Source organism: Eutrigla gurnardus (assembly GCF_963514095.1).
Source record: "Eutrigla gurnardus genome assembly, chromosome: 8".
Taxonomy (NCBI): Eukaryota; Metazoa; Chordata; class Actinopteri; order Perciformes; family Triglidae; genus Eutrigla; species Eutrigla gurnardus.
The window spans coordinates 19,778,648-19,790,552 of record NC_139922.1 but is presented as its reverse complement, the minus strand read 5'-3'; the positions used below and the strand labels follow the sequence as shown (position 1 = coordinate 19,790,552).

Genomic DNA, 11,905 nt, shown 5'->3' with positions numbered 1-11,905 from the left:
TTTTCTCTTATTTGTTCTACTTTTGTTGTTGGTGCATTTACAGTAGCCTCAACATAAAAAAACGCTTCCAGCTTCCGAATCAGGGATGTCCGAGGCGCACCTGAACGCAGCAGAAAAGGAAGCACGTCAACGTCTCTATTGGCACTCATTCGTGTCCTTCACAACAAAAGTCCCCGCCCCCCTCCCCCCCTCCAGCCTCTCCAGAAGAACCACTCTCAAGTCAGACTCCGGGCTAGTTGTCGGCTCCACGTTGAGACTCACAACTTCTCCAGCATCTTTCACAACTGCTTCCACTTTCCAGGAAAGTTTTTTTTTAATTCTCAACCATTTTTTTCCCCCTCGCACCACTTTTTTATGAGTTCAACATGACGTTCAGGAGGCTGAAGAAGGTGAACTCCAGCGGGGTAGAGAATGGACCCGCATCCCAAGACCACGACATTTATTTCCCCTCGTCCAAGTCCGACAGCTGCAGGACCGCGGACCTACCGGCGAACTCCGCCGAGGTTTACAACTACAAGACGCTGGCGTACTCTGGAGGGACGCTGCCGAGGAACTTCAAGAAGGTAAGAACCGCATCCACCTCGTTCCCGACCCGGCGTGTCCCCCCATTCACGGGGTCTAGCAGTCTGAACTTCACTTACCGGCATCAAAGTAAGTCCAGCTCTGGTTTGGATAGTGAGCTTTGTTGTTTTAGCTGAAAGATGAACACTTTTCTTGAATTAAGTAAGTACTTATTTTCACTAATTGTTTTTTGTAAGGAAACAAATAATCTTAAATACGTAATCATGAGGTCTCTGCATGGTTACATGATTACATTAGGAATATTGTGAAAGTCTGTTCTTTTGTAATAAGGCTCACTTTTTCACTTCTCCACCATCATAATGAGGTAGACAGATTTGTTATTGTCCAGCTGATGGATCACAATCAACTTATTGTTAGTGGGTTTTTTTTTTTTAAATCAAGATATAATTCTATATCGTCTTGAATGTTTGGGTACATCTGCTGGTTCACAGTGAGGGCATCTTCTGGAAAGGTCAACAGTAGCCCATCCAGGGGCAAGTGCAGTGGACCACCCAGTGGCACAGTGCTTCATAGGTGGACAGATGGAAACATAATGATGATTTGACATGAGCAATAAGCTCAGGGTCATTCAGTTCGCTGGGCTATGACCAATACTTATAAAATACATACAAATTACCTCTTTCCTTTGAAGGCATGTTGGAATTTCCTGACCTTGTTGATGGTTTTTAGAGATGATGTAATCCAGAGACCATTACAAGCTTTTGGTGTGATTAGCAAATTTAAATTTTTACAATAAGGTGGAACTAATGCATGCTAAAATATACAAAAATGGGTATCTCTTGAAGATGAAATATCCACGTTGCCTTTATTTCAAAATAAGAGCACATCGAGGATTACTCTTTGATAAACAAATGAATACTTTTGATGTAATAACAACATGATATCCTGCTTTAGTGGAATCATATTCTAAGAATGAGCCTCTCCGATGGTCCCAGAATGACACCAGCTTTAGCCGCCGTTGCGTATAATACTGACTTAAAGTTTGCGGGTCAGCTGGTACATTGTCTTGGCTATTGTGTCTCTTATAACACTGGATTCAAATTCTGTAACTTTACTTCCTTCACCGTTCCTGGCACCAATTTAAAACAGAGAAGTGTGACACTGTACAGGAAAGAGAGACTGTGTGTGTGTGTGTGTGTGTGTGTGTGTGTGTGTGTGTGTGTGTGTGTGTGAGAGTGTGCGTGTGAGTGTGTGTGCGTGTGAAGGGTTACAACAGTGCATTGTGCACACACAGGCTTGGAGATCCCGCTCCAGCCTCCCCCGTTGGTCTCTGAGGGTATTGGGGGGAATAAATGCACTCATTGAGGCGGCAGCGGGACAATTCTGTAAGTGTTGGGACATAAAGAAAGCAACATTTTACTACGTGGAGAGACCGTGGCACAAAGCAGCCTTTCATAGGAGCAGCATTTGAACGTGATTCGGTTGGAACAGACGGGGATTGATTGTGAGTGATTTAGTAGAGCCCTCTGGACAGATACCTTCCTTATTTACACAGTCAGGTTGGGCAGAGTCTTGACCTGCTGTTGACTTGAGTTTTCCCTCAATGTCGTTATTGTGGCAGCTATTCCAGCCCCACTGTGTCTTTTGTTTCTTTTAATAGGCCCGGAATTTGTACAAACTGCTCTAAATGATCAAACGCTCCAGATAGGTCAACAGTTTGAGCGCCTGAAGGCATCTGATTTTGTGTGAAATTTAAGACTATATTTAGGAGCTCTTCTGATGCTGTTGTGACTGTGTGGAGTAAACAGAGAGGCACGCAATTCTGGTTTCACCTCTTGTGTTTTCCACACCGGCGTCATGACTCGGCTTACAAATATACAAACACGACGCACGTGTGCAGCGTCAAGACTTGATGGACCGGTTGATGAGTGTGTGTAGAAGGTGTGTACTTGGAGATGTTGGTGGGGAGGGGGGGGGGAAACCCTTGTGAGTGGTGCTAACCTCAGGTATCTGACACGCGCCATGTTATGTTTCGTTTTCTCCTCGCAGGGTGGCGGACTGCAGAAGTGGAAACCCTTAACCCTGACGCCAGAACCGCAAAGGTACGCTCTCCTTCTTCTGATCTTTTCGTCTTCCTCCTAAGAGTGATTACAAGCAGGCATGGAACAATATAGAAATGTCATGTTGGTGTTATCCTGGCCAAATGGATAAGAATGCACAATAATACACCAATAACTCCACATACTGGACTTACTTTACGACTACCTTTTCTGTTAAGAAGTAAATATTTGTATTGCTTCTGAGATCCAGATATCGTCCCATCCCTAAACTCTAAATCTCCATTAAAAAAAAGGCTCTCATTCAAACATTCAGTCCATAATGATGGCAGCCGTGATTATGCGTGATATTCTTTGAGGGTTGCCATGAATTTTCATGCGTTTTGCTGCCCCTGCATGAGAGCTGCTGTGTTGACGTCCGTCGGTTCAACAGACCATTGTACTGTACATTTAGCTGTGACATCCAGATGCTGCTGGACACAGAAGGAGGCCTGTGCAGCCAGCGGAGTTAACTAGTTATGCAGTTTAGATACGGAGGAGAGAGGAATCCAGAGATGGGACGAAACATCTTTTTGACCTCTCAAACTTGTCCAGCTTCATGTGGAAAAAAAACACTGTTAACACATAAATGAGTCTTTGAATGTCACCGTTATCATGAGGCAATCAAAGCTGACGTAAGACTATAAAGCCCCGCATTGATTTGATTTAAAGGGAAACTACACTAATTTTACACACCATTCGGTATATAAAACATCAGAAAACTGTAAAAAAAATACCCGTCATGCTGATTATTCTTTTGTGCATTGATTGCATGCCGTTTTTGCTTTTTCTTTTCTTGATTCTACCATCAAATGTTTGGTATTAAAAATCATCGATTGAACTGAAATAGATGCCGATGACTGAGCTCACGTTCATTTTACGAGAAAAGTCTGAAACATGAACATATAAATATAAGTTGTGAAAAGAGTCAATTGACATATTAGAGATAAAAATCTCTCTCTTCTCTTGCAGAAAGGTGGTGGTCCTGGAGAAAATGGACGAGGAGACGTTTGGGTTTGAGATCCAGGTAAGGGGATTAATAGCGATATATATCGGGGTCTGGGGGTTTGGAGGGGCTCTTAACCTCCTGAGGGCCATTTAACAGGATTTCCTCGACACGGTCCAGCCGTCGACAGATGCTGAAACCTGTGTACATTTCATCCTGTAAATCTCTTAATCCGAGCATTCGCCTGCTGGGTGAAAGGTCACGCTTCAGTCAAATAACTCGTTGAGTGTTTGTCCCATGACTCGAGAAAAGAGGATGTTTTTTTTCCCCTTTTCTCTCAGCATCTGTATTTCAAGCCGTGTGGTTTGCTCACACGCTTCCCATGTAATACCTGCTTGGCTCTTGACCTCAGCAGGCAGACGCTTCACTCGTTTGATCTCGATAACCTCCGTCGCCTTGAAGCGCCGCAACCTCACAGTGTTGGCTCCGTTCTGCGGGCCCCATTCTTTAAATAGTTTTCTGAAATAGTGTCGATTCGGCGTGTTTAGGTTTCTGCGAGTGGAGTCGCTGCGTTGAGGGAAAAGACTTCTTGTTCTATTTCTGGTTTGGACGGAGGTTCCTGCCCTTCCTGCCCGTCTGTGGCTAGAAGGAAGTGAGATCACGAGGGCCGGTTTGGCGTTGGGTAGAGATGAGTCTCGTGTTTTCCCCAGTGGTTCTCCTCCCTCTGTGCCGGTTATTTTATTATCCCGGCGTGGAGTTGAGGATCCAGCATGCAAATGCGATGTTTGCGTTTCAATGATATTTGCATGGTTTTATGTTTATCTTTCAGGCGGCTGAGAAGGAAGTGACGGGGGGGGGGTATTTTCCATAAGAGACACCCGTCCAAGTTGGATCCATTTTTTTTTTAATAGCAGACTGCTGCAGATGGAAAGCTTAGAGCTTGTTTGTTGAAGGAATGGCCGTCAACCGTTTCAGCCGCTTGTTGACTGACGGATGGTCGGGTGACGAGGAGAAGTCTCTATTGCCTGCAGGGCTCTGACCTTCGGCGGTGACTGAAACAAGGAAGAGAATGCAAATAAATGTGGAAGTTACAAAAAAAGAAAAAAGAACCTGTTTCCAAGACAACAAATGATCACATACATAGGAAGGGAGGTGATACCTTGTTGTGTTCAACGCGTTATCGTCTCTCCTGTCCATCTTAGTCACAAGAGACATACCTAAAGCAGAACAATACATTCCACTTAAATGTACGAACAATACATTCCAGTATGTAATATATGCCTTTATTGATTGAGCACAATGATAGAAATTACTAGAGATGATACATCTTTGTGCTTCCAGGGACATCGCTTTCTTAGAGGCAGCGTAACACAAAGAGGGAGTTTTGTACTAATTCAGTCTCCTGAAGCCTCAAACTGATTTTCATCTGAACTTAATTTTGGATTATATTTGAGCACAGAATCGAGGCTTTTGTCCCCCATCTATGGCAATGAAACTACAGGCGTTTACGGATAGGAGGGAAAATTAAAGTGACTATCAATGCACACATGGGCATGTCAGTACTGCTTTTAAAATGTGTTCTTTTGTAATGGAAATATTCTACCAGAAGTTTCTGTTACATCAGACAAGAGGACCAAAACTCTTTCTCTGTATGCTTGCGCCACATCTCTGTCTGTTCCTTGATACGATCTGCTTTCCTGCGCTGCACGTCACGGCTCCTTCAGCTCGTCATTCAGTGGTTTGTCGGTGATGTCTTTTCTATGGCCACATAATGTCAAAACCGCAGACTTCGGTCCGATTGTACGAGACGATTCCAATGCATTAAGTAGAGGGAAGTATTTCCGAACTGTTTTCTGAGTGCTCGTCCTGTCTCTTTTCAGACTTACGGCCTGCACCATCAAGACCAGAACTCCGTGGAGATGTGCACGTTTGTGTGCAAGGTGCACGATGACAGCCCGGCCCAGCAAGCGGGGCTTAAAGTCGGTGAGTTTGTGTTCTGTATTTCTCTAGTTTTCATATTGAAACCTGAAACGACCTGGGAAACGCTCATAATAGACACAAATGGGGAAGTGAGCTTTTTTTTTTTTTTTTTTTGCCAGCTGACACCCGTGTACCGTACGTTAACAAAAGCACTGGTGTGTTTCGGGGCCGGCTGCTTTGGGGAAGTACAAACATTAGTGTTTGCCTACTCATTTTTAGTCAACAAACAACTTAGTGAGTGGCCAACACACATTTGCCAGCTCGTCCACCACTGTGCCAGATAGAGCGAAGGGAAGCTCTCCAATGCCAGTTTTTAAAGGAAGTGTTATTTTTATTTGGCAAACACAAATTGTTTCCATTTGGATCCCTTTTTTCTTTTAATAACCTATCCTTAAAGATAGAAACAGTGTGTGACGGCTATTTTCTGAGGAAAGAGAGGAAATATTTACATGTAAATGTTTGTTGAGATGAGGATCCGAGCTCGTGTTGTGCTTGAGAGCACCGCAGCGGTCGTTCACTTCACTTTAAATAGTGAGAGAGTGGTGCAGGAATGGGCCCCAAAACCCAAAAATGAGTTTGCATTTTTTGCACTTTTGGTTCCCTCGTCTCGAGGTCAGTGGGTTGTTTTGAATGGGCTTTTGGTTGGATGCATGAAATAAGGCCTATGGTTAACGTGAACGAAGACGACTACGACATAAAATGTCAGTAAATACTCCTTTTACATGCCCTAAAAAAAGCTAACAAGCAGCTAAATGAGACTTTTAAATCACGCTGAACACCAGTCCACCTTTACTGGTGGTTTCATGTGACTTCAGTGTAGTTCCTTTATAGCTGCTGACGTTTTTTAATGTAGGTTTAGGTACGTGTAGAGCTTATTTTTTGCATTAATCCAAAATCCAGTGGGCAAAAAAATCCCACAATATGATGCTTCTTCTGGAGTTTGCCTCCAAAAAAACCGTCATCCCTGCAGCGCTCTATTATCTCTGGTTTTTAAAATCTCATGATGCCTCGGTCACAAGCCGGCTGCTCTCAGCGCTGCTGTCTCCGTCAGTGTGTCAAAAAAGGAGGAAGGTGATCCTCCGCCTCCATCCTTCATCCGACCTGCGTATGTCACTGAAGTTTCACTTCCTACATTCCTCACATGCTCGCTCTATTGTTCCCTCTGTCTCGCTGCAAACACAGTGACCTCATCGCACCATGCGGACTGGGCGGTGGTTTTTGAAAGAGGAAAAATAGCCTTTGTGCTGAAACATCATAAAGGCTGCTGTCACGCATTCAGAACTCACACCGTACCTAATAAGGCTGTAAGGAACAACACCATAGATAACTTTAACAGGCTTAAATAAGCTTCAGTTGATCAAGGAAGCCCGATGCCACGACTGCGCGCGCCTTCCACATTTGTGTTGCATATGTGTTGAGGTTTCATTCACAATCAAACAAGCCTCATTTGGCTGCAGCTGACAGTAATTGAAGCCACAGTTGATTAAAGTGCATCCTGGCTGCTGGTTAACACACGTGTGTGTGTGTGTTTGTGTGTGTTTGTGTGTTTGCAGGGGACACCATCGCAAGTGTGAACGAGGCCACCGTGGAGGGATTTCGGCACAAGGAGATCGTTCAGCTCATCAGGGCGTGCGGCAATACAATCAGGTAATGCGAAAACAAAATGTAATTAATTAATAAGCATGAGTCGATCTGACAGCAAGTTGGAAGCAGTTTGATAATTGTAAACCGAAAGTTGAAAGAAGAATGTGGTCGCGTGGAAACAACCCGGCTGTCCAGAGCCAAAATAATTCTAAACTACAAGTAGAGCACGTCTTAACGGGAAAGAAAAGAACAAGAGCTGATCGTTGTTCAAACACATCAGTGTAATTCAAAGTGTGTCTCCTGTGTCACCAATAAACTCAGAAGTGATACATACAGACATACATAACTACGTATTGTTGTCGTTTGTGTTAGAGAACTACTTTTTTTTAATTTGTCAAAAAAAAAATTGCTGGTTCCAACTTCTGAACTGTGAGGACAAGCTGCTAAATTTATATCTCTGTCATTTGCATCTGTTTTGGGCTCTTGGATGGGATAGAGTTGGCGATTGGAGGATGTTGACTCAGGCTGGAAGAGAGCTTGGAAAGAATTAGAATAATTTCTACTCGTGGCAACAGGAAGGTTGGACAGCCAGTCATCACAGAGAGGGGCGAGATGCATTGCTGTTGAAAATATGGGGATAATGACGCACATTTTCAGTCTCTCAGAAATGATTGTGTCAGAGGGATTCCTCTGAGAAGAGTGTATGATTGCCGGTTTCAGAAAGTTGTCGAAACGTGGAGCCCCCCTAATCTGACACCAGAAAGGAGGAGGTGGTTTCAGAAGCTGGTCAACCATCCGTCGAGCGGTTGTGATGAAGGATACTGGCATCTTAAACGTTTAAATGAGAGATTAAAGTTTTTAATGCGTTTCTACTTTATTTTATTGAGTTTAAATCGAGTTATCAACCATAGCTTAAGTCTCTTGAAAGCCACTGTTGAGTGCTTTAATCTGAACTCTCTTCCTCATCCTCCTCTCCCTGTAAAAGGTTACAAGGACAATTAGCGAGGCCCCTCTCTATAAGTTCTCGAGAGCCGCTGCTTAGAAAACGTGAGGTGAACCGCGTCAGAGTGGCAGAGTAGGCACAGACTTTATAGGCTGACATCATCAAATTACACTTACAACTGGAGTCTGTGTAAACCGTCGAAGTGAAAACGAGCTCCTTAAGTCGGTCACTCTCTCATGCAGTTCAAAGGATTCGCCACATCCAAGTGTCTTGAGTGGAAATTGTATATGTCCCTCATCCTTCCCCTCCCCTTGTAAACCAGACTCATTCCCACCACCGTCTTATCAAAAGAGCCTTTCATTTGGGCCCAGATTTAGTTTTTTAATTACTCTCGTCTCCCCTTGTTGTTTTAATAAGTGCTTTCCTGTCACGCTTATTAACGGCACTGCCTTCTGGTTTTACGCTTGAAGGCTGGAGACGGTTTACAGTGACTCAATCCGAAAAGCAGAGCTGGAAGCCCGGCTGCAGTATCTGAAGGTGAGTTGTTGTTGTTGTTTGTTTTTTTCTTTCCTTGTTAGTTGCTGCAGCAGTTTTTCACTATTTGTCAGCAGTGAGTCAGCCTGTTTGTGTGTGTCCACCACCCACACACACACACACACACACACGTTATGTTACATGCTAGATATAGACGCCACCTCCCTCCCCCCACACCTGTCTCCCCAACAGCACCACCTGTTGCATCAGCAGTTCACTGATCTCCACACACATTCTCAGAGTCGTGGCTGTTAAAAAGCTGCCAGCTTTCCCCCCAAAGATTACAGCAGCTGTCCCGCTCTAATCCACGAGTGTGTGAGAGCTGCCACACAGACACTTTCTGACACGCTAATCCAACGTTTTTCAAGATTAACCTGCTGCTCAACACGCTGCATGTGTGCGATGTTGGCAATTGTTGATTTCTCCCTGGATATTATTCTGTCGGTCTTTATATCTCTACCTCTACTGAATTATTTAATTATTATATATTTAAATTTGATTCAAATAGTCAGTGGTTAAGTTCATGTGCTGAAATTGTTTTATTCGATTTCACAATTATTCTGTAAATGTTACCATAACAACTTAATTTGAAGACTTCATAGTTTATATAGCTCTACGTTGGTTTGGGATTTTAGTTTTATGAATCCAAACGTTTTAAAAACATCCCCTCCTGATATGTGATCTTCCTGTTCGTCGATGGAGTTTCTATGTTCCTCACATACGAACCCATTGACACAACAAGTAACAATGGCCAGTGCACCTACAGTGTGAACACTGATAATGTCCAACTGACGAGATGTCTGTAGAAAAGTCTGTTATACATGAACTGGCAACCTTTTATTGTAGAAATTGACATGTCCTCCCTGCAGCATCATTTTAAATTGTTGTCTCTTTGCTGTGGTTTTCATGTCAATCACTGAACACGTCTCCATCTTCCTTTCATAGCAAACTCTTCATGAGAAATGGGATGAATATCGGTCATTGATGGTCCAGGAGCAGAGACTTGTTCATGGTAGGTTTGAAGTTTGTTTCGATGTACTTTATTCCACCGGGATAACCCATGCAGTGGATACCAAACATATCAAAGTGTCAGATTTAGAAATGATTCATCTTAAATACGCTTTGTGTAAAAAAACATACATGTTCTCTGATTCTGATTTGTGGTGGTCTACCATCTCACCCCTCCCGTCTCTGCTGTAGGCATCGTGCTGAGTGACGCTGCAGTGTACGAGTCCCTGGAGTCAGCAGGCGTGTACGGCAGCCTCGGCACTCCCAGCCCCGCCGCTCAAAGAGCCCTCCGCTGCACCGGCAGCACCAGCAGCAGCGCCAGCTTCCTCAGCACAGCCACTGAGGACGACCCTCTCTACCAGACCTGCCTGTACCAGGTGGACGGCAGCGTGGACTCCGAGAAAGCCGGCGCAGACAAAAAGATAGAGCAGCCGCCGCCGAGGCAGCAACGCCTCAGGCCGGCCAGCGAGCTCTTCACGTCGGCCAAGACGCAGCTGACCCGCAGCGCCAGCACTCGGAGCTACATGAGGGGGTCTTCGTCGTCCACCTCGGGGGACAAACAGGGAGGCTTCAACTCGCTGCAGAGGAAGCCCAAACAGAAAAGCTTCCGCAGGCGCCTCCTCAAGTTCATCCCGGGCTTGAACCGGCCGCTGGAGGAGGAGGAGAGCAAACTGTGAGCTTTTCACCTCAACTTCACAGACTGAAAGACTTGAAGCGCCGCTGACTGTCAAACAAAACTGCCAAAGAAAAACCCCAAAGAGGGAAGAGACTTGAGACCAAAGTGTAATGGCTCTACAGTTGCACCTCTGCATATTTGATCAATCAACATGTGCCTACGTTCTGTGGCCCTCCGTGTTTCATAGCTGTACATAATTTTTGTCTCCTTCTGTTCTTTAAGTTATTTATTTATTTTAACGTTTTTCTGTACAGAATGAAGATTTTTTTTGTTTGTTTGTTTTTACTGCATGCGCCGACGTTTATTTCAACAGCTGAGTTAATGATTACAGTTTGTGATTATGCAACACAACATTTTGTAAGAGAAGTTTGATATCTAATTTAGATGATTCAGATTGATCCCGTTTTATTTTTTGTTTCCCGCCTAAGTCAAGGCTCCCAAAAATAAAATTGTGTCATTTCCAGTTTATACACTCGTTATTTTGTGCAGAACTTGCAAGAAAAGCTATTTTGTTCCACAAGCCACAACTCTTTAGTGGGGAATTGTAGTTGCCAAACTTAAATTAGTGCTCAGACCTCGAGTGTACACACAATCTGTTTGTAATTTAACCCGGCGAAGATGTGTCCCGCTCCATGTGACGCTTCCAGATATAGCAAACTTTCCCAGTTCCACAACTCATCCTCCGTTTTTTTAAAAACGCTATCCCTCGAGTTCTGGAGGTGAAGGTCTGGTTTCAGATGGTTTGAGGCTCTTTGTAGCGTGAGGTATCTAGAATGGAGGCCGTTGTGTGTGCTATGACACAGTTTATTGTTGGGAGGATGGTGAGGAATGTGCGGAGAAAGGCATGACCCAAAATTCCAAACACAACCGCTTTCTTTCAGCTCCTGCAAACGAATGCTGATTCCTCCTCTTCCACGCTCCCATATTCCCATGGCGGCTTCAGTTGTCAGAGCTGTGTGTGTGTGTGTGTGTATTTGTATGTGTGGGGCGGGGGTTGGTCGGAGTCTTTTCATTCTTGGCTCCCAGCTGACCCGTGAGGTCACGGTGGTCACTCTCTCTAGCGTTGATCTCTTTTGTCCTCTGCCGCTCGCTCACAGATGCACCAGGAGTGTTGACGATGGTGAGCGATGGTATGTGGCCATGTGTTAGAGCCGAGCCCTCTGACTGGGCACATTAAGGAGAAGTGGGGAGGGGGTGGAATTGTTATGCAAGCTCGCCAGTGCTTGAGACCTGGGTTCAGGGCGAATAGGCCGAATGCATAACGAGGGGCGAATTATTCAGGATGACGATGGGTCCAAACGAGGATGGTGCTCGGCGATTAACCCGGTGGGTGGTTAGCGGAGGGGGTGCGGACAGCGTATAATACTGTTGCAAATGTTTGGACGGCGTCCTACTAAAACACCACCGTTGATCCAAAGACTGTGTGGTGAATTTGTTTTGCAGCAGTCAAGAGTATGAACCGCAGAAGGAGGTCAGTTTCTGCCTCTTGTGCTGATTTTCCCTGCAGTTTCGCTGTAAACTTATTAAGTTCTTAAACGACATTGTCACCAGAATGTATGAACATTCCTATTATGTTGACATGTTGCTGGACTACAGGTTATTCTCTAACGTGTTGG

General features: G+C 44.6%; 1 protein-coding gene across 1 annotated transcript; it reads left to right on the top strand.

Moving 5' to 3' along the window:
- The first annotated feature begins 220 nt into the window (after window positions 1–220).
- On the top strand, window positions 221–10,757 carry tamalin (trafficking regulator and scaffold protein tamalin). The gene is made up of 8 exons (XM_084015113.1): window positions 221–563; window positions 2,572–2,624; window positions 3,591–3,645; window positions 5,445–5,547; window positions 7,098–7,191; window positions 8,542–8,608; window positions 9,551–9,617; window positions 9,806–10,757. The coding sequence occupies exons 1-8, from the start codon at window positions 366–368 to the stop codon at window positions 10,288–10,290; spliced, it is 1,122 nt and encodes a 373-aa protein (XP_083871239.1). The 5' UTR covers window positions 221–365; the 3' UTR covers window positions 10,291–10,757.
- The last annotated feature ends 1,148 nt before the right edge of the window (window positions 10,758–11,905 follow it).

What these genes read in the sequence shown, in the direction of transcription:
- tamalin (XM_084015113.1), top strand. Translation starts at nt 366, where the DNA reads ATGACGTTCAGGAGGCTGAAGAAGGTGAACTCCAGCGGGGTAGAGAAT. An exon ending in CTGACGCCAGAACCGCAAAG is followed by an intron (nt 2,625 to 3,590) that starts GTACGCTCTCCT and finishes CTTCTCTTGCAG; the next exon opens with AAAGGTGGTGGTCCTGGAGA. An exon ending in GCGTGCGGCAATACAATCAG is followed by an intron (nt 7,192 to 8,541) that starts GTAATGCGAAAA and finishes TTACGCTTGAAG; the next exon opens with GCTGGAGACGGTTTACAGTG.